Here is a 23,530-nt window from a genome sequence, read left to right on the forward strand (position 1 = left end):
CCTTTTTTTCCGTTTTGTGAAAAACATTTTTGTTCAGTTTACTCATCATCACTACTATGCAGTCGTCTTGTATGTCTTGTTTTACAAAATACAAAATACAATTTTAAATATGGTGGGAGTGCCAGTTAGAGAGTGATGTTGCCAGTCGTGAATGGGAACTACCCCAGAATTACGCTTCATGCAATGTCCTGTCTATGCATATGCTGCATGAAACGAAAGAAGAACAAAAACACCCTGATCAAAAAGAACAACATCAAAACGAATGGTATCAAAGCACTCAGTCTACTGCCCCCATACCTCTCTGCTCAGTTGCCATTGTCCGCGGCAAATGGCCAGCTGTATTCCACGCTAAAACGGCTGCTTCCACTGGCCGGCGGGTTGCTGTCGTTGTTGTTGCTGCTGCTGCCAATGCCGTTGCCATTGTTGTCGGCGTACAGGCTGTAGAAGCTCTCGTGGTCGTCCACCACCTCGTCGTCGGTCAGCTGCAGGTCCTCCACCGTGCCGGCAATGTCGGCGAGCATCACTGCGTACAGGTGGCTCATCTCTGTGTCGTCGGCCAAACCGCCGCTGCTGTCATTGTTGTTGTTGTCGTTGTTCTCGCCCGCAAGGCCACCGTTCTCCTCCAGGTCCAGCAGCATCAGCAGGTTGGCATCCGCCTCCGACGCCGACCCGGCCAGTCCCAGCCCCTGCTCGACCACCTCCATCTCGGCCAGCAGCCGCGCGCGCTCCGCCACGACGGCGCGGCACCACACGCGCTCGCCGCCGTGCCTGCGCTGGAGGGCCCGGCGGTCCTTGCGCGCCTGCACCGTGTGCTTGGCGCGCAGCGCGTCGCGGACTTCGTCGCACACGGCCCGCTCCTCCTCGGCCAAGAACGTGGTGTGGGCCAGCTCGCGGTCGCGCCACTGCACATAGGCGTCGAGGTGCGCGTCGTTGGTGCGCTGGTACGCGCGCAGGGCGCGGGCCACCAGGTGCGCGTGGTCGTCGCGGCCGGTCCAGGCGGCGTTGGCCTCGAGGAGGCCGCGGTACTCGCTCTCGAGCCGCGCCTCGAGGGCCGTGCGCGCCGCATAGTCCTGCTTCCAGTGCTGCTCCGCGGCGCGGATTTTGGCCGCGGCGGCGGCGGCCGTCTCTTCGCGGCGCCGGGCCACGCGCGCATCGGCGTCCGCGGCGTCGTGGGTCTGCTGCGCGCCGTGGGCGACGCGCTCCTGGCGGCGGGCCTGCTGCGCGTGCATCGCCTGCGCGGCGCCCAGCTGCGCCAGCGTCGTCCGCAGCGCGTCGTACTTGGCGGCCACCTCGGCGGCCAGTTCGACCTCCCGCTGCTGCCGCAGGCGCTGCAGACGCGCCCGCTGGGCCTGCTGGATGCGCTGCAGCTTCTGGCGCTCGCGCTGCTCAAAGGCGGCGACCTGGGCCAGGGCGTCGCGCAGCTCGGCGAGCTCGGCATCGGCCTGCTCGGCCTGCCGGCGCACCCGCTCGCGCTCCCGGGCTTCGCGCGCGGTGCGCTGCACGCGGCGCGCGTCGGCCTCTCTCTTGATGCGGGCCAGGTCGTCCATGCTGCAGCGGCACGTGTGCCAGACCAGGCCGCACACGTAGCAGAACTCGGCGCCGCACCGACAGGTCATGTGCTGGCAGGCCTCGCGGTGTTCAATGATGACGGCACAGCGAATGCAGCGGCGCCAGCCTTCCTCGGCGGCCAGCTCGTCGGCCAGCTGCTGGTCGCGCCGGTCTTGCGCGGACGCTTCGGGACACGCCTCGCGGTTGTCGGCGCCGCGGCCGTGGGCGGGCTGGCGGCAGGCGGTGCAGGTCTCGTGGCCGTTGCGGCAGCGGGCGATGCGGGCGACCTTGGCGACGTGGGCGGGCGGCACGTAGACGCCGCAGTCGACGGTGGGACAGTAGACGCGGTCGGCGATGGGCATGGCAAACTCGTCGACCTTGTCCTTGTACTGGCGGGCGAGGTCGCGGGGCACGTATTTTGTGACGGTGGCACTGGGCACTTCGTTGAGACAGCACTTGGGCGGGAACTGGGCCTCGTTGGCGAGGGCGGTGGTGACGAGCTGCTGGAAGCAGTCCATACAGTACGCGTGGCAGACGGTCTGGACGGCTTCCTTGCGGGGAACATCTTCGAAGCAGGAGATGCATTCACTGTGTGGCGTGTCAGTCATTGGCATAAATATACGGTGAAAACGGAAAAGAATCGACAGTATGAAAGGGGCAAGGGGGTAGGGGGGATGGAGACGTACATTGTGGGCGGCGGGGCCGGCTCTTTCTGCTTCTCCATGTCCTTGCGGACCATGGCCAGAAGCATAGCGGCGCGACGCTGTGTCGGGAGAGGCGCCGTGGCGGGGAGGGTCGTGGTCGGTGATGGCGCTGTTGTCGCATCGTCGTCGGTGATGCCAACGGCAGTAAAGGCAGCCGGTGTTGCGATCGACGAGCTGCCCTCCAATGTACGTAGCATCGCCTGCTCGTAGGCCTGCTGCCGCGTCCGAGTGGACGACCTGGCCATCTTGTTGGACAGTCTCTTGATGGGCTTGCCGGACGTGGCGCTGACACTGCTGTTGGTGCGATTCGCCACACCCGCGCCCGCACCCAAGCCGTCGCCTTCGCCAAACTGCCGCAGCTGGGCCTGTTCGTACGCCCGCTGCAGCGCCGCCCGTGCTGCTGCAGCCTGTGCGGCCTGTGCGGCCTCGGCTGCGGCGGCTGCTCCGGCCGCACTGCTCTCGCCACGGTCGCTGCTCCCGCCGAGGACGTGCACGTGGCGCAGCATGCGGGAGGCAAACATGTGTCGTTTGGATTTCTTGGGCAGTGCCGGCGTCACGGGTGGGGGCGGCCGCAGGTCGATGGGTTCGGGCATGTGGCGCGTGGCCGTATCGCGCGCTTTTCCCTTGCTGAGGGCAGCCGCGGCGCGCCGTTCCTTTTCCAGCTGCTCCTGTCGACGCCGCTTTTCTTCCGCGCGGGCGGCTGCTGCCGCCTCGGCCTCGGCCGCCTTGACCTTGTCCCGCTCGGCCTTTTCGGCGACGGCGACGGCGAGCTGCGCCTGGACGCTCTCGAGCGACGACGAGACAATCTCGCGCAGCAGCTCGGGCACCTCGGCGCCGCCGGGCAACGCCGGAATCTCACTGAGCGCTGTGGGCGGCGCCACGTCGGCCCAGGCCAAATCGTCCTCGTCGGCGACGGTGCCCAGCAAGTCGTCAGCCTGGCCGTCTCGGACGAGAAAGAGGGGCAGCGGAACGTCGACCTCGTCGTCGGTGTCGGCATAGTCGGCGGCCGGGTCGTCCTTTTCGGTCTCGGTTTCCGTGTCGCAGTCCCGTTCCGAGCCGTCCTCGGACGTTCGGTCGGTGTCGAAGCTGCCGCGGCCATCACTCGGCGTCGACCCTGGCGTCGGCGGTGCCAGTGTCGAGGCGGAGTCGTTGTTGTTGCTGGTGAGCGACGTGCGGATTCTGGACGACGAGCCTTTTGTGCCGGGTCGGGACAGGTCAGGGCCGAGCAGCGTCGAGACGTCAAAGCCGGACGCGGACGCGGATGCGGACGCTTGTGGTGCTGTTGATTCTTGTGGAGCCTTTGGTGTGCTGGCTTGTGCTGTCTCGTCGGCCTGCGTCTCTGCCGTCACTGTCAACTCCGGCTGCGGTAGCGGCTGCACCTCGGCCGTCAACGTAGAGATTGTCGGCCCGTCGACCGGCGGCTGATATGCCATCGGCCGGATGACGATCCGCTGCACCTCCATCTCCTTGACTTCCTTTGTGTACTCCTCCACCGACAACAGCGGCGTCAAGTTTGTCAGGACGGCCCCTTTGGGCAAAATGGGCGGCTGAAGCCGGGCGATGGGCAGAGAGTGTCGTTCGCGAATGGGCTCCTCTTCTTCAGCAGTGACTGTGGAGGCAGATCCCATGGGCGAGAGGTGGAGATGTTGGCGAGAGGGTGATGTTGGTGATGTTGGTGATGATGGTGATGATGGTGATGATTGCTGTTGCAGGATATTGTCGAATAATAATGCAGGGAGGAGAAAATAAACAAAATAGTAGAGGAAACATAAAGAAGGAAGAGAGCAAATCGACTTTAGATGAAAGAAAACAAAAGTACAGATTGAAGCAGATAAAACTGTTGGCCTCGTTTCAGCGGCAGGCGACTGAGGCTACAAGAACAGAAACCGAACATTCCACAATCAGTTAACCACCAACCTTGATCTTTCTGCAGAGACAGAACCCACCGGCAAGGCAGCACAAGGCTTGGGTCTCTTTAAAGGTAGGCGTGTGGGTGGACGGCCTGGGCGACCGAGACAAGTGAATAGGCGCAGCATCGTCCAGGCGAAGGAAGACAAACAAAGTCGAGGCCCAGCTCAGCACAGCATCGCACAGCAGGCCACACGGCCGGCAGCTCGAACCGGCGGCAGCCTTGCCATGTGCAGGGGCAGTGTTTAAGGACTGGATCTGTGGGAGGGGAAAAGGGAAAAGGGAAAAGGGGAACAACAGGAGTGGACAGATGCGGGACTCCTTTTTGGGCCAAGGCTGACTCTGGCCTGTCACGATCAAGCGCGCCTTCCTTGGAGACGGGTTCTATTGGAGGCAAGTCCTGGCAGGCGCGAACGACGGGGGGGAGCAGACAGAAGGCAGCCCCGACTGCCATCGCATCCCCGCTCTCCTGCTGTTTCTGTTGGTTTACTAGCATTTGCATTATACAGGCAATGACAGCAGAACGAAGCAAGGGCCACGATGAACTGGCCACGATCAACTGGCCACGATCAACGGGCCACGACGAAATATGTGGTCGTGTACGATTAATTACCCGTATTCTGAAAACGCCCTGGGCTGCGCTCGTGGGCGGCGTACCAGCAGACGATTGGCTGCCAAACAAATGATCGGTCAAGAGAAACGGCAAGCCAGGACGAAAAACAGCCTTCTGTGGCTGTGTCAACAGGTGCTGTGCCAGTGGCAGTGGAAGCAGTTAGCGTGTTCTAGGTCCTTTTGGCGGTCCTGTAAGATATCTTACCTGTTCAGGCGCCTGTTGACCGGATCGCCCCGCCAAGTCAGGCCTGTCCAATAGGGGACTGCCGATCGCTGTTATTCGCCCCAGGCTGTCGGGGGCATCTCCCGGCTTTGTCTATCCTTCCACATCTTGTTTGTCAATGTACGACACGCAAAAGACAGCTCCGATGGCCATGTCATAAGTGTAATCTTACATGTATTTAGACACGCTCGGCTAGGCTCACTCTGACGTCGAAGCTCGATCTATCTCCATCCTGGATTCGAGCTCTTCTATGCTCGCTGTCGTGTCCCAGCGTCCTGGCTCGACCGACCGGTTTCGTTGTCGTTTCTGTCGTTTCCACTCTCGTCATCGGGCGCGCCTCGTCGCCGGCCGCCTGCTCCGTACTGTGGTACAACCTACAGCCTGGGCCTCCCTGCCGCAAACTCGACCCGGTTCGTGCACGTCCCCACGCCCTCCAACGTCACCTCGACCACGTCGCCGTCCTTGAGCCACAGCTTGGGGCTCCGGCCCATGCCCACGCCCGACGGCGTGCCCGTAAAGATCAGGTCGCCCGGCTGCAGCGTGGTGCCGCGGCTCAAAAAGGCAATCGCCTGCCGGACATTGAAAATCATGTCGGACGTGCGGCTCGCCTGGACCGTCTGGCCGTTGAGCTTGGTCGAGATGGCGAGCGCCTGCGGGTCCAGCAGCGACGCCCGCACAATGCCGGGCCCCCACGGCGCCCACCCGTCGAAGCCCTTGCCCACGGACCACTGCCCGCCGCCGCGCTTCAGCTGCCAGTCGCGGTGCGACACGTCGTTGCCGACGGCGTAGCCCAGCACCACGCCGAGCGCGTCGGCCTCGGGCACGTCCCGGCACCGCCGGCCAATCACGGCCACCAGCTCGCACTCGTAGTCGAGGCCCTCGCCCTCCTGGGCCACGGCGGGCACGGGGATCGCGTCGTGCGCGCCGCCCAGGCTCGTGGCCGGCTTGTAAAACAGCACCGGGTACGCCGGCAGCGCCATGCCGGACTCCTTGGCGTGCAGCGCGTAGTTGAGGCCCAGGCACCGCACCGTCCGCACGTCCTCGGGCGCCAGCGGCGACAGCAGCGTGCGCACCTCGGCCACCTCGTCCGTCACCGTGTGCTGGCCAAAGATGCTGCCGCGGACGATGCGCGCCTGTGTGGCCTGGGCGAGGTCGACGACGCCGCGCGGGAGGAGGGCGTCGCCGTAGTAGATGCAGCCGTCTTTGGCGAGGAAGCGGATGAGGCGCTGGACGGTGTGCGATGCAGTTAGATGTGTGGACGGGCGTAGAGCAAGCGTCGACAGCTGAAGTAGGACATAGAGCGGAAACTCACCGAAAAGGAAGCCATGTTGGCGATTAGAAATGGAGGATAGAGCGAAGACAGAGAAGACAGAGAGCGGTCGCAAGAAGGAGGAGAGGAAAGAGGAGAGAGGAAAGAGAACAGAGGGCTCATAAGAACGACAGCAAAAGAGAAGCATGCGGGCGGCACGGAAAGCTCTCTCACCTTTTGCTTCTCTTTTATTTCTTCCGTCGCAGCGAACCCCAGATCCACAGAAACAGAACCAGAGATTCCGCCGTCAGTTCGCTCCGCTCTGACACTTCCGCTTGCTAGCTAAGCTGGCTGGCGTCCTGGCCACCCAAAGTCCTATCCATGATCTGTTGCCGTGTATTTGGTGAGGCGCGGAGCAGATTGGAGTCTTGTCCAGCTGCCATGGCTTAGGCGCAAAAACTGCGATACAGCGATGGCCCTCCCCCACCTCCGATACAGGCAAGAAGCGTGCTCGGATGGCACCTTCCCCAACGAACGGTAGGTGGACTAGACTGCGACAAAAGGGCAAGTGCGACCGCGACCACATCGGGCCCACTTTCGTCATTGGCGCTTTCTTGAGCTGCGCCGAGTTTTCGAGTTGACAACCAAAAACCAAAATGCGACGCACTTTGTAAATCACAAACGACGACAACCCCCTCGTCACTCCAACGCTTGACACAACCACGCATTGTGCCCCTCCCCCACAATGCGTCTCTCTGGTCTCCAGCGCGAGGTTCTCAGCCTCTACCGCCAGTGCCTGCGCGCCAGCCGACAAAAGCCCGAGGTGAGTGGAAACGATAAACGATACGAGACGGACAAAGTGGGAGGAGAAGCTCTGCGAAAAGCCCAGGATGGCGGACCGGCAAAATCCCGGTAACCCCATCCTAGGACTAGTTCCTTGCACTGTACTACGACTACCATTCACACCAAACTGAGAAACATTACCCAAAGAGGAAATCCAGAGGAAGAAATAAGGAAGAAAAGAACAAGTACAGCAAAAAGAAGAAGCACAAGCACAAGACAAGCAACATTTACCTACATCGGGTTAGCCTGTTGGAGACGAGTTTGCACTGCTAACACATCCGCCACTCACTCGCCAGGCGTCCCGCGCCCACTTTGAAGCCTATGCCCGCTCCGAGTTTGCCAAGAACAAGGGATTGGGAAAGAAGGACTTTGCTGCGATTGAGTTTCTGTTGAGAAAGGGGAGGCGGCAGCTGGATGCCATGTCGTCGCCGGGCATTACAGATGTGCGCTGAGGCGAGCCGTTGTGACGAAGGCGGCGACGACGACGACGTGACAACGAAACGGCGTCGACAGTTGAGCGTACAACTGTCTACCACCAGGGATTGACGGCAATGACATCCATGGCACTGTCAGACTGAAGACTGCAATGCTGTCTGAGCAGCCGACTGTTATCAGCATCGATGGCGCCGTGCCAGTTGTGAAGATGGCGATGCAAATACCCGACACAAGAATTGTACAAAATACTGTATATTGTATTCTCGCATTCTCGTGTATTTTGCTCCAACACTGACCGTCTTGAATAAAGAAATGTTATTACCTCGACCGCCTGGACGGTGGATCAGCAGACGGACCGATTGATGTCTGATGGCGGGTGAAGCAGACTGAGGACGGGACGGGACGGCGGATAATCAAGCCTGGCCCGGGAACTATTTGTGAGCATGTTTAAAATAGATCGGAGACGAGTACGTAGTGTATTCGCAGAAAAAAACATTGATTGCAGAGTAAGACGGAAATTAAGGTACAGTATGATGGCAAGTAAGAACGACATGAAAGGGAAGAAATTAAGGAATGAAAAATGAAAAATGAATTATGAAAACACGGAAAGGCAACCTTTTCCCCTTTTCCTGTACCAACACCCCAACACCCCATCACCACCGCCACCACACCCTCAGCTTCTCCACATTCAAATCCGCTCGACCTCGTTGAGGTGCAGCTCCTTCTCGACCTGCGTCAGGTCCATCTCCGGCACGGCCGCGTCGGGGCCGTCAATGACCTTGGCCAGCTCCTCGAGGGTGGGGCCGCGGGTCTCGACGTACATAAAGTAGACAAAGAGGAGCTCGAGGAAGATCCAGCAGGTGTAGATGAGGTAAAACTTCCACGAGTGGGCGTTGAAGTAGTCAAAGGCGACGGGGTTGGCGTAGACGTTGAGGGTCAGCGCGGCCTGGATGGTGTAGTTCATAATCATGAGGCCCTTGCCGCGCAGGCGGTAGGGCAAAATCTCAATGGCGTAGCCGACGAGCAGGCCGGACCAGGCGAGCGAGTAGAAGACGCCAAAGAGCCAGATGAAGAAGATCATGGCGTACGAGGCGCGCTGGAGGTGTTGATCCTGGTAGAGGCCGGCCGTCAGGGTCCAGAAGACAAACGTGCCAAACATGCCGGCCGTGGACGCCAGGAACATGGGCCGGCGGCCGATGCGGTCGACGAGCATGGCCATGCTGATGGAGACGATGAGGGCCAGCCCCGTCTGGCCGCCCGACAGGCCCAGCTTGGTGGTGGGGTCCGTGATGCCGGCCGTGTCGTACAGGATGCTCTGGTAGTTGCTGATGATGGCGTTGCCGGACCACTGCGAGAAGATGCCGAGCGAGATGAGCACGGCGAGGCGGTAGCGGTTGCCGCGCGTGCGGAAGAAGTCGAGGTACGTGCTGTTCTTCTTGCTGGCCATCTCGAGCCGGATCGTCTCCTTGATCTCGCGGTACTCAAACTGCACCGTCGGTGGTTGGCGTCGCCGCTGCCGTGGTACTTGGTCAGGATCGCCAGCGCCTGCTCGTGCTTGTCCTTGGCCATGAGGAAGCGCGGGCTCTCGGGCACCCAGTAGATGAAGAGCAGCTGGATCACCGACGGCAGCCCCTGCAGCAGCGCCGGGATGCGCCACGAGCTGTTGTTGTCGAGGTAGTTGGTGCCAAACGACACCCACGTCACGATGAGCGCGCCCACGTTCCACAGGCAGTTGTACACCGTCGTCAGCCGGCCGCGGTGCTGCGGGTGGCACAGCTCCGTGAGCAGCATGGGCGACGCGATCTGGGCCAGCGAGTTGCCAAAGCCCAGCAGCGCGCGCCCGCCCATGAACGTGCCCAGGTTCTGGCAGCTGCCCTGCAGCACGGCGCCGACAATCATGATGACGCAGCCGACGGCGATGGGCGGCTTGCGGCCCAGGTTGTCGGTAAACAGGGGGACCAGCGGGATGGAGCACAGGCTGCCGATCTGGTAGAGCGCGCCGAGCAGGCCGAGCATCGAGCCCTGGGGGTTGCCAAAGAAGTTTTTCCACGAGTCGAAGTTTTGGACCGAGTTGAAGAACATTCTACAGAGTCAGAAGGCACAAAGGGAAGCCGGGAGAGAGAGAGAGACAAAAAGAGGAGTGTCCATACCCATCGTAGCCTGTAGTGGCCGAGGCGACACACAAGACAATGGCATAAAAGTAGAGCTTGCGCAGACCCGGCTCGCGCTTCCAATCGACCTTTTCAAACTGCGGGCCCTCTGCACCGCCCGATGCCGGGGCACTCACGGCGAGAGGCATGGTGGAAAGGGGGCGGGGGGAGGAAAACGAAGAACGTAAGAAAGAAACTAAAAGAGTGACGGATCCGACAAAGCAGAACGAGGGCAAACTATGAAACAGGGAAATAGTGAGTCAGTCCAAAGACGTGGACAGTCACTGTATGGGCAAGACCAGACAGGGAAAAGAAGAAACGAGAAGAAAGAGAAAACGGGTAGGCAAAATGGCACAGGAGAGGAACGACCTCCTGAGAGAGATATGTTTATATAAGACAGAGGAAGGATGAGACGGGAGAGAGGATGGACAGTCAAGCATGCTTCCCCAGAGCTATAGCAGGACAGCTATGGACTGAACTGTGTGCGCGTACAACAGACACAGACGGCCACAGACACAGGCAGTAGATCCCATACGGCGGCCGGGCGGGCCGAACGTCAAGTCATCGAACAAATGTGGAACGGACTGGCAGATGGACGGACAGCGCCCGTTTTGCGAAATCAGGCAAGACGAGACGGGAAAACGTGGCAAAGAGGCACTGCGGCCAGGGCAGGGATGGTTCGTGCGGGCGGTGGACTGGAGAGGCTACTTTGACGCTGTCGATCATTGATTACGGAGTACTTCTTGCTGCTATTCTGCTATGCTGCGGAACGACTATGATCATCAATGGCATCTGGACATGGACGAGGATCAAAGGCAAGAAACGAAAGCAACCCCAAAAGGACACGTCCACTCCGCTTCAATGCATAGGCCGGACGCAATAACCACATCCACCACAGAGCATACCCGGCAGCTACGGAATGGCGCGGATGACGAGGGACGGCGTGTCCATAGCACGAAGAGGATGGCAGCCATGCAGCTGACGGGAGCCAATAAACAGAGCCCAGAACACCAAACACGCAATCTACCAAGCGAACCTCGTAATCTCAGAGACGATGCATGAAAATAAAGAACAAGGGGGGGGCGAACGGGTGCAGAGCTGTGGAAATCAAAGCGACCCGGGCCAAGATTGAGACAATTTTATCGGGCGGGCCTTTTTTCGGTTTGTTTGTGGTTTGTATTGCAATAATAAATCGTGCCCAGGCTGATGGGATCTGACCACGGCAAGGACAATCTTCTGCCTCTTTTATGTCTTTCTTCGATTACGAGTCGGCACCAGATGCAGAGGCATGAACGTCCAAGAATTCCCTTGGCTGCGCGGACCGGGTGAAACGAAAGAGGATGTGAGTGACAAGTGCAAGAAATTGACAGAAAGGAAGAATAGACAAAAAGACGAGAAGAGAAAGAGTGAAAACGATAAACGGAATCACTCCCTGTTGATGCTTCCTACGTTGGTTCCGGGTGGATCACAGTCTGTTTCTCGTCTACTCCTCGCAGCCGGCTGTGCATTCGTTATATTATCTGCATCGTACCTTATTCCATTTCAATGATACGACACGCCTCCTTCGTCCCCACGTGCAGCCAAGGCTCGCGTGCAGCTGCATGCAGGACTCGTTATGCCTGATAGATTGGCTCTGGTTAATGGAAACGGAGATGCGAGCGGCTAGGAACGTCAAAATAGCCGAGGACGGCCGAAAAGGAACAAAAGAACAGAGGAGCAAAAGGAGAAAAAGAAAAAAGAGCACAGGAGCCAAGAAATACTACCGTCGGATCTTGCAGCGGAGCGAGATCTGCTGGTGGTGTGTGCTAGGCCGTGCAACGGTTGAAGTCCTGCCACTTGGAAACACTTACGCACCGCGCTTTTAGGCAATTCTCTCCCGTCCATATATCGGCCCCCTGATCCCGCCGCCTGGGATAGACTGAAGACGGCCTGAGGCTCTGGAGGTAGACGCAATCGGGCTGTCAACATGAGAAGCAATTAATGTAGGAGACTGGGACGTGGCTGTACAGATATCTCGGAGCGTCTCGTAGTCCGATGTGTGACTGAAGATGATAACATGATAAAGATAAAGATAAAAAGAAAAGAGAAGAAAAGAAAAGAAACGCACTCCAGCTAAGGCTACCATCAAAGTCGATCTTCGGGATCCGTCAAACGTCAGCCGCCACGTCGACTGGCCCGTTTCGGGAGGCACAGTCTTCCGTTGGAGCGAGCAGTGGGCCAAGCAGAGAGACGGTGGGCTCATCACACCGTATTGTCCCGTTTTCTGTTGTTCAGTCGTTTAGTTGTTCGCCTGTGTTTTCTTTCTCACAATCTTCACCGTCCTCGGATCGTTTTGGTTGAAACAAGCATCCCTGCCAAGGTTTCAGACGACAGTCGCGTGCAGGGCCGTGATGGTAAAATGGAAAAGGATCGACCGTTGTGTGGTGGACCGATGGGGATGTGCGGGAGGACAGGGAAGGAAAAAAAAAAGAAGAAAAAAAGGAAAAAAAAAAGAAAAAAAGAAAACCACCCAAATCACCAAAACCAACCACAGCGCAACCCCATTCTCGGACGAGCGCTTCCACGTCACGTCGACGTTGCACTTTTCGTTTCACGGTGATGCACATGTGGCGTTGCGTGTAGTTCACATCTTTACTCTCTCGCCACAGCCTGAGCATATTTTTCGACCTGCCTACATTCGCATTCGTTGCTATTGGAGTGCCATTGGCTACAGTCTCTTTCATTTACTTTGTGTCGACGGCTGGCAGCCGTGGAGCCGCTTTCTTCCATCTCTCCCAATGCACGAGGCTGGCCGTTGCATGCAAGGGAAAATAGGCTAAACCAGGAACCAGTTTCTTCGACACCGTCCAAACTATAATTTCACTGCTCTTCAACGTCGCCACCCCCACCTACTCTACGTGCTCGGCGTCACCCATCTTGCGCTCGATGTCGAGCTCCCGGTCAAACTGGTACGACGCAAAGTCGCGGGCGCGCAGGTTCTTGGCAAAGAGGACGTCGAGCTCCTCGTAGGTGCGGCCCTTGCACTCGGGCAGGCGGAAGTAGGACCAGACCAGGATGAGGAGGGCGAAGCCGGCGGCGAGGAAGCCCGACTTGCCCTTCCAGTTGCCCTCGGTGGAGCCGAGGACGTAGGGCGCGACGGTCGACGAGCAGATGACGCCGACGTTGTAGGTGTTGCGCGCGAGAGAAATGGTCTTGCTGCGCAGGCGCGTCGACGAGGTCTCGGCGACGATGATGAAGGCCATGGGGCCGACGGTCAGCTGGTAGCAGGCGTACCACAAAAAGTAAAAGGCGGCGCCGGCGAAGCCGTAGCTGCGGGCCGCGCCGCCGCGGGCGTCCTGGGCGACGGACAGGAAGCCAATGACGAGCATGATGAGGCCCATGCCGAGGGCGCCGGCCATGAAGATGGGGCGGCGGCCGTGGCGGGCGGTGAGGAGGGTGGAGGCGAGGTTGCACAGAAAGTGCAGGCCGCCGAGGCCGACGGTCAGCTTGTAGGCGTCGGCCGCGGGCAGGCCGGCCTGCTCAAAGAAAAAGGTGGCGTAGGACGTGATGGCGAAGCCGACCAGCACCTGCGACAGCCAGGCGACGCAGCTGATCTCGGTGCGCCAGAGGTTGGTGCCGCGGAAGCAGTCGCGCCACGCGGCGCCCTCGGTCATGGCGCGCTCGAGCTGCGTGGTCTCGACCATGAGCGCGACGGCGTTGCGGGCCGTGACGGCCACGTCGTCGCCGCCTGCGGACGCGGCCGTCCCCCGGGGCGCCGTCGTCAGGCGCCGCACCGACCGCTCGGCGTCGACGAGGCGGCCCTGGCGCACGAGCCACCAGGGCGACTCGGGCGCAAAGACGACGAGCGGCACGATGACGACGGGAAAGGCCCACTGCACGGCAAAGGGGACGCGCCAGGCCCACTGGGTGGTGTTGCCGGTCAGGCCGTCGAGCACGCCGTACGAGACGAACTGGCCGATGCCCCAGCAGAGCACGACAAAGGTCTCGAGGTAGGCGCGCAGCACGACGGGCGTGACCTCGGAGGCGTAGGCCGTCGCCAGCGTCGTGTAGATGCCCCAGGACACGCCGCACAGCAGCTCGCCCACAAACAGCACGCCGACGGACGGCGCGAAGAAGGCGATGAAGATGCACGCCGTCAGCCAGGCCATGGCGCCCAGCAGCGTGCGCTTGTGGCCCCAGCGCTCCGTGCAGACGCCGTTGAGGGCGATGCCGACCAGGTTGCCCAGCGGGCTGGCCAGGCCGAGCGCCGTCTGCCACTTGGGCTGCACCTGGAAGCCCGTGGTCGAGTGCGGGACGGCGACGCCGAAGCGCCGCTGGAAGGCGGGGAAGCCAAAGAGCGTGCCGATGAGGGCCGTGTCGTAGCCGTCCATGATGACCACGAGCGACACGACGACGCTCCAGAAGCAGGCCTTGGGGTACTGGCGCAGGGCCCGCGCGAGGGTCATGCTGTGCTCGGCCTCGGTGGCGTCGCGGGCGTCGGCGTTGAGGCCGGCCAGGCCGACCCAGGCGTTGGCGACGTTGGCGACGTTGGCGGCTGGGGGCGGCGGCGGGTTTTTGGTGTCTGTCATTTCCATATTGGCGGCGATGGTGCTTAGGGTACAAAGGCACAATGAAGGAAGACGATAGCAGTGGGAACGATGTCGATGGAGACAGGACAGAGGGAGATACGCCTCGACGTTTATCTACATTTAGAGACGACGGCGACCGAGTCGATTAAAGAATAGCATCGTGCCGGAAGACTGTCGACATGGTCACTTACGAGAAGTGAGAGACACGCCGTGGGGAAACAGGGAGAATAACGTCACCATCGATACCGTCCACCCGGTTTGGTCGCACGACCCTCGTCGAGCAAACGACACATCGACTCTCGCTTGCGCTCGTCTCCCACCACACCACCCCTGCTCAGCCGGCTATATTCAAGTCAAATACGACGTGACGGGTGTGGAGGTGAAATGTGAGGGGAAGTTGTGACAGGTTACGAGGGTCGAGATGTGAGATGCTCGCGTGCGTTGCTTCCGGGCTAATCCAAGAGGTTAATCCACGAATCGTAGGGCTGCATGTCATGGTGACTGCGACGGTGCGCGAGGTACAAGAGGGTACATGGTGGAATGGTGAGCAGAGGAGTGGAGGAATCCTCTCTCCGCATGGGACGGCCAGCAGAGAATATTATTCGGTAGTTTGTTTTGTTTTTTTTTTTTTTTTTTTTTTTTTTTTTTTTTTTTTTTCCTTTTTCTTCTTTTTCTCTTTTTTTTTCAATCGTATTTTACTTTTAATTTCTTTTCTTTCATTTGGTTTTTACCTACTTTTTTAGCTGCTTTTTACTTGCTTTCTACCTTTGGCCGTCGTCCCCGCTGGACTATCTTGTCGTCTGTCAATTCCTCACATCTGCCGGCTTGGCTGACGGTTCGTCATGTCTTGGCTTTCTTTCCTTCGTTTCCGACCAGTGTTCGGCACATGCAGTGCATCGTACTTATGTCGTAGCTCCTCCCGACGCACATCCGTCTTGGCTCTTGGCACTTGGCACAAAACGCAACAACACACAGATCGTCCGTTTATAGTCCACAGTATACATTCGTACTACCATTTCGACCCCAACTTTATACCCAAAACTCTAGTCGACAACGCCCTCGGGCAGAATCGACACGTAGTCAAGCGGCGCCCGCTCGTTGCCGTCGGCATGGCCCACAATGGCCAGAGAATCGCCCGTTTTCAGCGCGACGCCGCGGAAGTAGACGCGCGTCGCCGAGTGGCCGTCGACAAACGCGGAAAAGTCGTGGCCCAGGCGGTCCTGCAGGTTGCCGGCCCACTGCCCGATCGGGCTGCTGTTGAGCAGCAGCTCGTACGTGGCGCGGCCGGCCGACGTGTCGTAGTAGTTGACGGCCACGTCGTAGACGCCGTCGTCGACTGCGAGCGCCACGGTCACGGTCACGGTGCCCGAGGCGGCCGACGGCGCTGTCTGCACGGCGCGTCCGTGGGACGCGGCCTCGGGCGGCGTGACGTCGACGGCCTCGTAGCCATCGAGGACGACGTTGGGCGACGGGGCGGCCAGGGGGACGCGCCACGCGTGGTTGTTGACGCGCCCCTGCGCGTCGTCGATGCCGCTCAGCGCCCGGTAGAAGCGGCAGACGGAGTCGCGCCAGACCAGCGCGTGGCCCGCCTGGTACGCCAGCTTGAAGGCGACGTGCGCAAAGCGGGCGTCGTCGATCTTGCCGCGGAGCGCGGCCCAGCGCGCCGGAAACGTCTGCACGGTGGCGGCGCCGGCGTAGTGGGCGTCGTAAAAGTGCTGGATGACCGTCTTGCCGGAGCGCAGCACGTGCGTGTAGGGCACGTGGTGGAACCACAGCAGCAGGTCGTCGGGCGTCTGCCGCACGTCCTCGAAGACGGCCGCCACCTCGGCGTGGTACTGTCCCGCGTTGCCCGTGCCCGTGGCCACCGACCGGTCCATGCCGATGCCCTGGCCGTCGGCGCGCGTCCACTGGCCCCAGCCGTTGCCGTCCTGCGACGCCGGCGCCGGGCCGTAGTGCGTGTACAGGATGTCGCACAGCGTCTGCACGCCCAGGTTGCCCGAGTGGCCCTCGTAGGCCGGCCACGAGTCCATGAGCAGCGACGACACGGCGGCCACGACGGCCGCGTCGCCGGCGCCAAGGGTCAGGCGGATCCAGTCCGCGAGCACGTCGCGCGCGTCGTCCGCGGGCCGCCACGCCAGGCGGCCGTAGGCGTACAGGTTGGCCATGGCCAGGTGGTGGCCGAGCCACGTGGGGTCGCTGCCGGCGTTGACGACGGCCGTGTAGCCCGTCGTGGCCCAGCCAAAGGGCGTCGTGTCCGGCGCGAGAAGGTCGCGCACGCGCGACGGCGCCCCGTCCACCCCGTCCACGCGCATGTCAAACGCCAGGATCTCCTGCCACTGCGGCGCCAGGTACACGGCGTGCGACTGCTGGCCCATGTACTCCTGCGCCACCATGAACTCGATGGCTGCCGGCGTCCTGCGCAGCCGCGCCAGCAGCGGCGACGGCGGCTCGCGCACCTGGAAGTCGATGGGCCCGAACTTGACCTGCACGACGACGTTGTCGGCAAAGGCGCCGTCGAGCGGCGCAAAAAAGTCCACCGCCGCGTTCGCCCGGTCGCTCTTGGGGTCCGCCTCGCGCAGGTGGTGGTCGTACACAAACGCGCGGTACAGCACCAGCCCGCCGTGCGGCTGCAGCGGCCGCGCCAGCACGTTGGCGCCGTCGGCCAGCGTGCGCCCGTAGCTCAGCGGGCCGGGCTGGCCCTCGGAGTTGGCCTTGATCGTGTAGCCCAGCAGGTCCGGCACGCGCCCGTAGACGCGCCGCGTCACGTCCGCCCAGAACGCCTCCACCCCGGCGTCCAGCGGGTCCGCCGTCGCCAGCCCGCCCAGCGTCCGCGGCGCGTCAAAGTTGAGCGCCAGCCCCACGCGCACGCCGTACGGCCGCATCGCGTCCGCCACCGCCTGCACCCCCGCCAGGTTCGCGTCCGTCAGCAGCGACGCGTCCGCGTTCACATTGTTCACCACCACGCCGTTGAGGCCCACCGACGCCAGCAGCCGCGCGTACGCCCGCACGCGCGCCAGCGCCGCCGCCGTCTGCCGCACCTGCCCGTCGGCAAAAAACAGCGACCGCCCGCCGTACCCGCGCTCAATCGTCCCGTCCATGTTGTCCCACTGGTTGACCCACCGGATCGGCGCGCTGGGGCGGCTGCCGAAGCCGCGGCCGAGGCCGAGGCCGGGCGACAGCGACAGCGTGCCCTGCGCGAGCCGCGAGAGATACGCAAACGCGCCGTACAGCACGCCGCGCTCGTCGTGGCCGAGCACGACGTGCTGCGCCGACGACGACGCGCCCACCCAGTACCCGTCTTCGTGCGAGAGAACCTCGGCCGCCGCCGCGTCCGCCGGTGCCGTGTACCCGGCCTTCGTGAACGCGTCCAGCGTGCCAATTACGAGCACAAGGCCGCCCGACGGCGCGCTGGACAGCGGGACGCTGTGGGTGACCGTCACCGACCGCCCCAGAATCGTGCGGAACCCGTCCACAAGCTCGCGGCCCGCCACCGTGACCGGGCTCGTGTCGTCGCCATCGCCGAGAACCACCACCGTGTCCACCGCCGGACTGTTGGCCGTCGTCCGCGCCGCCGCCGGCAGCTCGCCGTACCGCAGCCACGCCGCCACGCCGTCTTCGTCGGGCGGTGACATGGGACGTGGAAGTGTGGTGCTTTGCAAAAACGTGTATGTCGTCCAGTACACAGAAGAAGAGGGTGGGAATGTCGGCGGTCCGGATTGCCGTGGTCGTGTCTGTGTGTCTGTCGTTTGCTATTCGTTATTCTTATTTCTTATTTCTTATTTCTTATTTCTTATTTCTTATTTCTTATCCATTGTCGTTTCTTCGATCGTCCTCCAACCTCCCACGCATCTTGTTTCTCCGTCTCGTATGCCATTCACCCGCCTATCCCTGCCTCCACTTCTTGCTTACTGCCTCTGACCTTCCCCTCGCGAGCACGGTGTCTGTTTTGTCAGTGTTTTCCCGTTGCAGTCGAGGAGAGGAGATCAATAGAGGCAGCGGGAAGACTAACGCAGCCTCTCGTCTTCCAGAATTTAGGCAAAATAGCCCCTGTCAACAGTAGCGCTGGTCGGCGTCAACGCTGTCCGTCATCCGTCCACCTTGCCAACGAGACGAGGACCCGGTTGGCGCGGAGGTACCTCTGTGTACATCGGCAGCTCCATTGGCTGAATCTCTACTTTACATGAATCACTAGCCAAGACGGGGGCAGCCGGGACTGGAATGTGGAGAGAGGACAATAGATTGGGGAATAAGAATAAGAAAAGAAACGACAACAAAAGACAAGAATAAAGAAAGCCATGCAAGCAGGGCAGCGTCATTAATATTGATAGGGCTGGGGGGAGGACGGAAGAAGGACAAACCGAGCTTAGAATGGACAATAAAAATGAATATTCCTTGGTTGCTATGCACACGAATCGATTATACCCGTCCGCTTTACATCGTCTCCAACAGATGCAGCGGAAACGACATTGCCATGGCCTGGAAACCCGCCACGTTTGGGTGTAGATAGTCGCCCGAGTCGTACGCCGGCAAAAGACGGCCGGCGCACGCAGGGTCCGGGTCTCGCAGCACCGCGTCAAAGTCCACCAGGCCATCAAACAGCGCAGATGCGCCGCCGGCCGCCGCCGTCGACGACGCCCGGATCCATCCATTGACGCGCTGCCGTGTTCGGTCGCGCGCCGGCGAAGAGTACGGCTGTTTCTCCGACTCTTGTCGACCGGGCCCGCAAAACGGCGCGATCGTCGCGACAAACACCGCCAGGCCCGCCGCACGGCACCGCCGGGCCACCTCGGCGAACGTGGCCACCAGCCGGTCGCCCACGTCGTGCTGTGCCGCCTCGTCCGTGTCTCCCCCTGCCGTCGTCCCAACGTCGTTGACGCCCGCAAACAAAAGGACGCCCGCCGCGCCCGGCTGCGACAGCACGTCCCGGTCGAGCCGCGCCAGCAGCGCCGGCCCGCCCGTGCCGTCGCGCAGCACACAGTTGCCGCCGGCGGCTTGGTTCAACAGCGTGTACCGCGACGTCCACACCTTGCCTTTTTCGTCGTCGTCGTCCTCCTCCTCCATTCGCTTCCACAAAAGATCCGGCCACCGGTCGTTGCCATTGTCGGTGCTGCACCGCCCGTCGGTAATGCTGTCGCCCACGAGGACCAGGGCTTTGCGGCCGGCGGCCGGCCCTGCCGGACAGCACTCCTCCACGCCCGCCAGAAAGTACCAGTGCGCGACACTGCATAGACCGTGGCCGCCGCCCAGCGACGCCGACGCCGTCTGGTCGCCGCCCCGGCACAGCCACGACTGCGTCCGGCTGCCTGGGTGCGTCGTGAGCGCGTCCGCGTCCGCGTGGGCGTGGGCGTCGGTGGCGACGCCAACGCCGTCTGCAAAGTAGAGGGTGATGGACAGCGTTTCGGTGGTGGACCCGGACGTGGACATGGTCGTTGGCTTTCCTTGCTCTCTAAAAAGCACATCCACGGGATCGGACAGCAGGAGACACCCAGCCGGCACCACGGCCGACCGCCGGCCCGCGAACAGCACCGGCCGTACACTGTCGACGTCGACGAATCGCGAGCCAGACATATGGGCTCCGTCGTCGTCGCCGTGGGCGGTGTCGCCGACGCTGTCCACGTCTCCTTCATCGCCCCCGCCAGGCCGCCGCGGCACACCCACCGTCGCCGTCGTGATGTGTAGGTCGGATGTGCCAAACGTGTTGCTCAGTCGCAGCCGGAACCGCCGCGTCTGCACCTGACTGCGCCTCCGGCTTGGCCACACGCTCGGGCCCTGCTTTGTCTCCTCCGCAAGAGGGGCTCGTCCCAGTATCCGCACCGTCTGCCGCAGCGTCGTGTCGGCAAATCGTGCATAGGCCGGCGGTGGCAGGTGGTCTGCCACCGCCCACGCCTTCTGCGGCATCGCTGTCCACACCGTGGTCCAGCCTGTCGGGATCGCCGTCGTCGTCGTCGTCGTCATGTTACAGTTCAGTGTCGTCTGGTTCAGGGGTCCTGTGTTGTTCATCGTTGGAACCATATCGCGTCCCCGACACGTCGTGACTTGCTGTACAACTGGCGATGTCTGACTCCCCGGCTCCTGGCTCACAAGGTTATCGTTCAACTACTGCCCGCTCCCCATCCTCTCCCTCCTCGGCATTTCCAATATTTCTCTGTCAAATGTTCGTCAGCCCTGTCACGGCTTACCTCTCTTTGTGGATCCACCTGCGTCGCAGTTGCACCACACTCCCTCAACCAATTTAACCGGCAACGGCGACGAAACAGCGTGGCAAATGTGGGCCCTCAGCTAGCTAGCTTGCACATTACTTGTGTTTTCCAGCCACAGCTCACCTCTCTCGGGTTCAACTGTCTCGAAACTTGGACATTGGAAGCTTGTTGTCTGCTTTATTAGGTACGATTCTTTTCGGCTCGTCCTCCATTATTCCACCTATAGCATGAAAGATCAAAAATAAGTTAAAGGAAGAAAAAAAGAACTAAAAAGAACACAAAACACCAGACCCAATTGGACAAAAACACAACCGCCGCCCGCTAATACGTCGATTTTCTGGCCAGTGGGCCAAATAATGCCTACTCTTAGCCAATTTCACGGCCTGAATGGACTAATTACCGCCACGTTATCCAACATTCTGCCGGCATGCATTTTCGTCAACGAAACGTAGTTATCCATTTTTGGAAGGAGATGGGGGACAGAGCCCACCGACGGACCGGCCCGATATTGCGGGTCCCCTAGAGCTACGAGACGTTTCGACCACGGGAGCGTGGGTCGCTCTTGCCATGTCGCCTGTTCAAATCGCCATGTCTGAGCAGATAAAGCGCGGCAAAAAAACAGTCAAAGGGACAAGTTGGGTTTTAAGGAGTTTATAACTGAAACAATAATTGGAAACAGGATACAATGAATCAGATAAAAAGCAACGAAGAAGAGAAGTACATCGACACAACAACACAGAAGCACATCAAAAGGAAACAAAATAAAGGGCAAAACATTGCAAAAAAGAAAATAAAATAAAAGAGGTAACAAACAGAAACAGACGGAAAACAAACGTAACGAAACGAAAAAAGAACAAAAAAGGAAATAGCAGGAGATAACGGGAAGCAATAACGTGGCACTGCAAAGGAAAACAACTGCAGGAAAACAGCACAACAGCAAAACAACGGGAAACAGAGATAGGACAGAAGACGCCAAACCAGCCATACACCAATCCTAATCAAATCCCAGACGCCGAGGGAGGTGCACTTGCCGGCCGCTTCTCGTAGTCACTGCGGTAGCCTTCTTGCGCGGCTGCTTTGAAGGAGCGCCTCTTTTCACAATGCCGCGACGCGACTTTGTCCGTGTGCTTGCGGTTTTCGCCCCAGTCTTTGCTGTGTTGGCCGTCTCCGTGACCTTTGTTTTGGCCGTCTCTTCCGCTTTGGCCGTGTCCTCCGTCTCGTCCGTCTTCTTCGCAGCTTGTAGACGCTCCGATATGATGACACGCTGCTCCTCGAGCCATTCAAACAGCTCATTATGGCATTTGACATTGTAGATGTGTAGGGCCTTAGCCCGCATCCGCCACGAGATGGCCGGATGCGAGGGATAATTTTTCACTCTATGCACGAGTCCCACGTGTATGTCCAAATGCATGGCCATGAATTCGAGCCAGTTTTGTAGGGCGTCCTGTTTGGTCACATCGAGCGAAAATGCCACGAGTTCGGCGGATTCGGCAAGGTTTCGCTGACGCAGATGTGTTTTGATGTCATCCACATATTCGCGGAAACCACGCTCCGCCGCCTCAGGCCCAGGCAACACGTCGGGGTGATTGCGCTGAAAATACTGGAAATTTCCAAGCGAGCCCCACTCAAAGAATTGGGCCCGCAGGGGCTGTCTGTCACAGTCCTTTCTCAGGTAATACATGGCAGCCGGATTGGACTGAGGAAAGCACCCCGGTGCATAGTCGTAATGAAACCGATATTTTTCGTCGGCTGGGAGGCACGGCGGGCATCCGGCAGCCACAAGCTTGTCGCGGAATTGGTCCTCTTCGGCATGCATGGACCGCAGCTGGTCATCACTGACAGGGCTGGGCGGTTTGGCGTCTCCCAAGGTTAGATCATAAGTTGCTGGTGATGGGGTCGCGTCGATCTGACCGGGATCGTCAAACCGGCCTGAGAGATCCTGGTCGAATCGGTCGCCAGCATCCGTGAGCTGTTGAAGTTTGTTGGTCAGGTCACCGGCGTCGGGAGCTTTGAGTAGCGCTTCTGCTTGTCTGTCAAAGGGGTTGCCCACCGAGGAGGAAACAGTCAGCAGATGAATAAAACCATATACAACGGGGGAGAACAAAGACGGAATCTATGGCCTGCTGTGCTTTTGTTTGATAAAACAAGTAACAACTTACATTGCTTCATGGAGAAGGGCAAGGCGCGTCTTTTCGTTAAATAGGTCATTGATGTCTATGTTAGGATCTGTGACCACGCTATGGCTGAGTTAGTGTTTTGAGGTATTTCCTTCCGTTTCTCTGTCTCTCTGTCAAGCCCGGGTATACACACGTTACTCCGTTCTGGATGGTAATTTTGCGTTCGGGATGTTTTTCTTTGTTGGGTATGATGGCTTTTGCTCCATGATCCTGGTGCGGTAACGAGTAAGGAAGAGACGTTGCCATTGTAGCTAAAGTTGTGGGGGAAAGCTGTGCTTGTTAAAGGAATATCTTTGTGCTGTGTGCTGTGTGCTATGTGTTGTGTTTTGTGGAGGGAGAAAAGTAAAAATAATTAAACTGGAATGTGGGTGAATGTGGTAAGGTGAAGTAGCTAAACCAGTCGATGCACAATCACAGTTGGATTGTCCGATGCTTTATATCCTGAAGGACGACGGAAAAAATGTAAGTGAGAAAGGCTGAGTTCTGTGAAGAGTCTGTGAAGAGAAATGGAATAGATAGGGGACGTGAAGAATGAAGGGAGAAGGGAAGAGAGAGGAAGCAAGAAAGAAAGAGAAACAAAGAAACAAAGAGGAAAAGCCTCGTTTAAAAAAGTAGATTAAGAAAGCAAATAGGTGCACAAAAATGTTATATTTACAAAATTGTAAATACAAACACAAGGAGGAAGAGAAGGACGAGGAGAAGGACGAGAAGGACGACGGGGAGGAGAAGACGCACAAGATGGAAGATGGAAAAGGCGCTATCCGCAAACGGAAGAGCGGAACCGACTGCGTGAAAGAGCGGAAAAGTGTAAGCAAAATTGGAAAAGTCAAAAGTGAAAGAGCGACAGAGTGAAAGAGTGACAGAGAAAGAGAAAGAGTGCAAAAGTGAAAGAGTGAAATGAATGGGCGGAAAG

At 59.5% G+C, this 23,530-nt stretch overlaps 8 protein-coding genes across 8 annotated transcripts; 1 reads left to right on the plus strand and 7 right to left on the minus strand.

Annotated features, from left to right (window-relative positions):
- Positions 1–305: 305 nt before the first annotated feature.
- SPBR_00093 (uncharacterized protein) lies at positions 306–3,880 on the minus strand (the record flags this gene model as incomplete). Its single annotated transcript, XM_040758413.1, has 2 exons — positions 306–2,136; positions 2,235–3,880. The coding sequence occupies 2 exons, from the start codon at positions 3,878–3,880 to the stop codon at positions 306–308; spliced, it is 3,477 nt and encodes a 1,158-aa protein (XP_040618920.1).
- A 1,489-nt stretch (positions 3,881–5,369) lies between these two features.
- On the minus strand, positions 5,370–6,322 carry SPBR_00875 (uncharacterized protein; the record flags this gene model as incomplete). Its single annotated transcript, XM_040759194.1, has 2 exons — positions 5,370–6,221; positions 6,308–6,322. 2 exons carry the CDS (start codon positions 6,320–6,322, stop codon positions 5,370–5,372), a joined length of 867 nt encoding a protein of 288 aa, XP_040618921.1.
- A 667-nt stretch (positions 6,323–6,989) lies between these two features.
- Positions 6,990–7,539, plus strand: SPBR_01058 (complex 1 protein (LYR family) protein; the record flags this gene model as incomplete). Its single annotated transcript, XM_040759377.1, has 2 exons — positions 6,990–7,067; positions 7,384–7,539. 2 exons carry the CDS (start codon positions 6,990–6,992, stop codon positions 7,537–7,539), a joined length of 234 nt encoding a protein of 77 aa, XP_040618922.1.
- Positions 7,540–8,210: 671 nt separating this feature from the next.
- SPBR_00502 (uncharacterized protein) lies at positions 8,211–9,821 on the minus strand (the record flags this gene model as incomplete). The annotated part of the gene is made up of 3 exons (XM_040758821.1): positions 8,211–8,961; positions 9,015–9,605; positions 9,673–9,821. The coding sequence occupies 3 exons, from the start codon at positions 9,819–9,821 to the stop codon at positions 8,211–8,213; spliced, it is 1,491 nt and encodes a 496-aa protein (XP_040618923.1).
- Positions 9,822–12,560: 2,739 nt separating this feature from the next.
- SPBR_00471 (MFS transporter, SP family, general alpha glucoside:H+ symporter) lies at positions 12,561–14,246 on the minus strand (the record flags this gene model as incomplete). The annotated part of the gene is made up of 1 exon (XM_040758790.1): positions 12,561–14,246. One exon carries the CDS (start codon positions 14,244–14,246, stop codon positions 12,561–12,563), a length of 1,686 nt encoding a protein of 561 aa, XP_040618924.1.
- A 1,037-nt stretch (positions 14,247–15,283) lies between these two features.
- On the minus strand, positions 15,284–17,872 carry SPBR_00208 (alpha-glucuronidase; the record flags this gene model as incomplete). The annotated part of the gene is made up of 1 exon (XM_040758528.1): positions 15,284–17,872. The coding sequence occupies one exon, from the start codon at positions 17,870–17,872 to the stop codon at positions 15,284–15,286; it is 2,589 nt and encodes an 862-aa protein (XP_040618925.1).
- Positions 17,873–18,671: 799 nt separating this feature from the next.
- SPBR_00522 (uncharacterized protein) lies at positions 18,672–20,240 on the minus strand (the record flags this gene model as incomplete). The annotated part of the gene is made up of 1 exon (XM_040758841.1): positions 18,672–20,240. One exon carries the CDS (start codon positions 20,238–20,240, stop codon positions 18,672–18,674), a length of 1,569 nt encoding a protein of 522 aa, XP_040618926.1.
- A 1,194-nt stretch (positions 20,241–21,434) lies between these two features.
- On the minus strand, positions 21,435–22,863 carry SPBR_00600 (uncharacterized protein; the record flags this gene model as incomplete). The annotated part of the gene is made up of 2 exons (XM_040758919.1): positions 21,435–22,470; positions 22,751–22,863. The coding sequence occupies 2 exons, from the start codon at positions 22,861–22,863 to the stop codon at positions 21,435–21,437; spliced, it is 1,149 nt and encodes a 382-aa protein (XP_040618927.1).
- Between the last annotated feature and the right edge of the window lie 667 nt (positions 22,864–23,530).

This window comes from Sporothrix brasiliensis, assembly GCF_000820605.1.
Source record: "Sporothrix brasiliensis 5110 chromosome Unknown Cont19, whole genome shotgun sequence".
Taxonomy (NCBI): Eukaryota; Fungi; Ascomycota; class Sordariomycetes; order Ophiostomatales; family Ophiostomataceae; genus Sporothrix; species Sporothrix brasiliensis.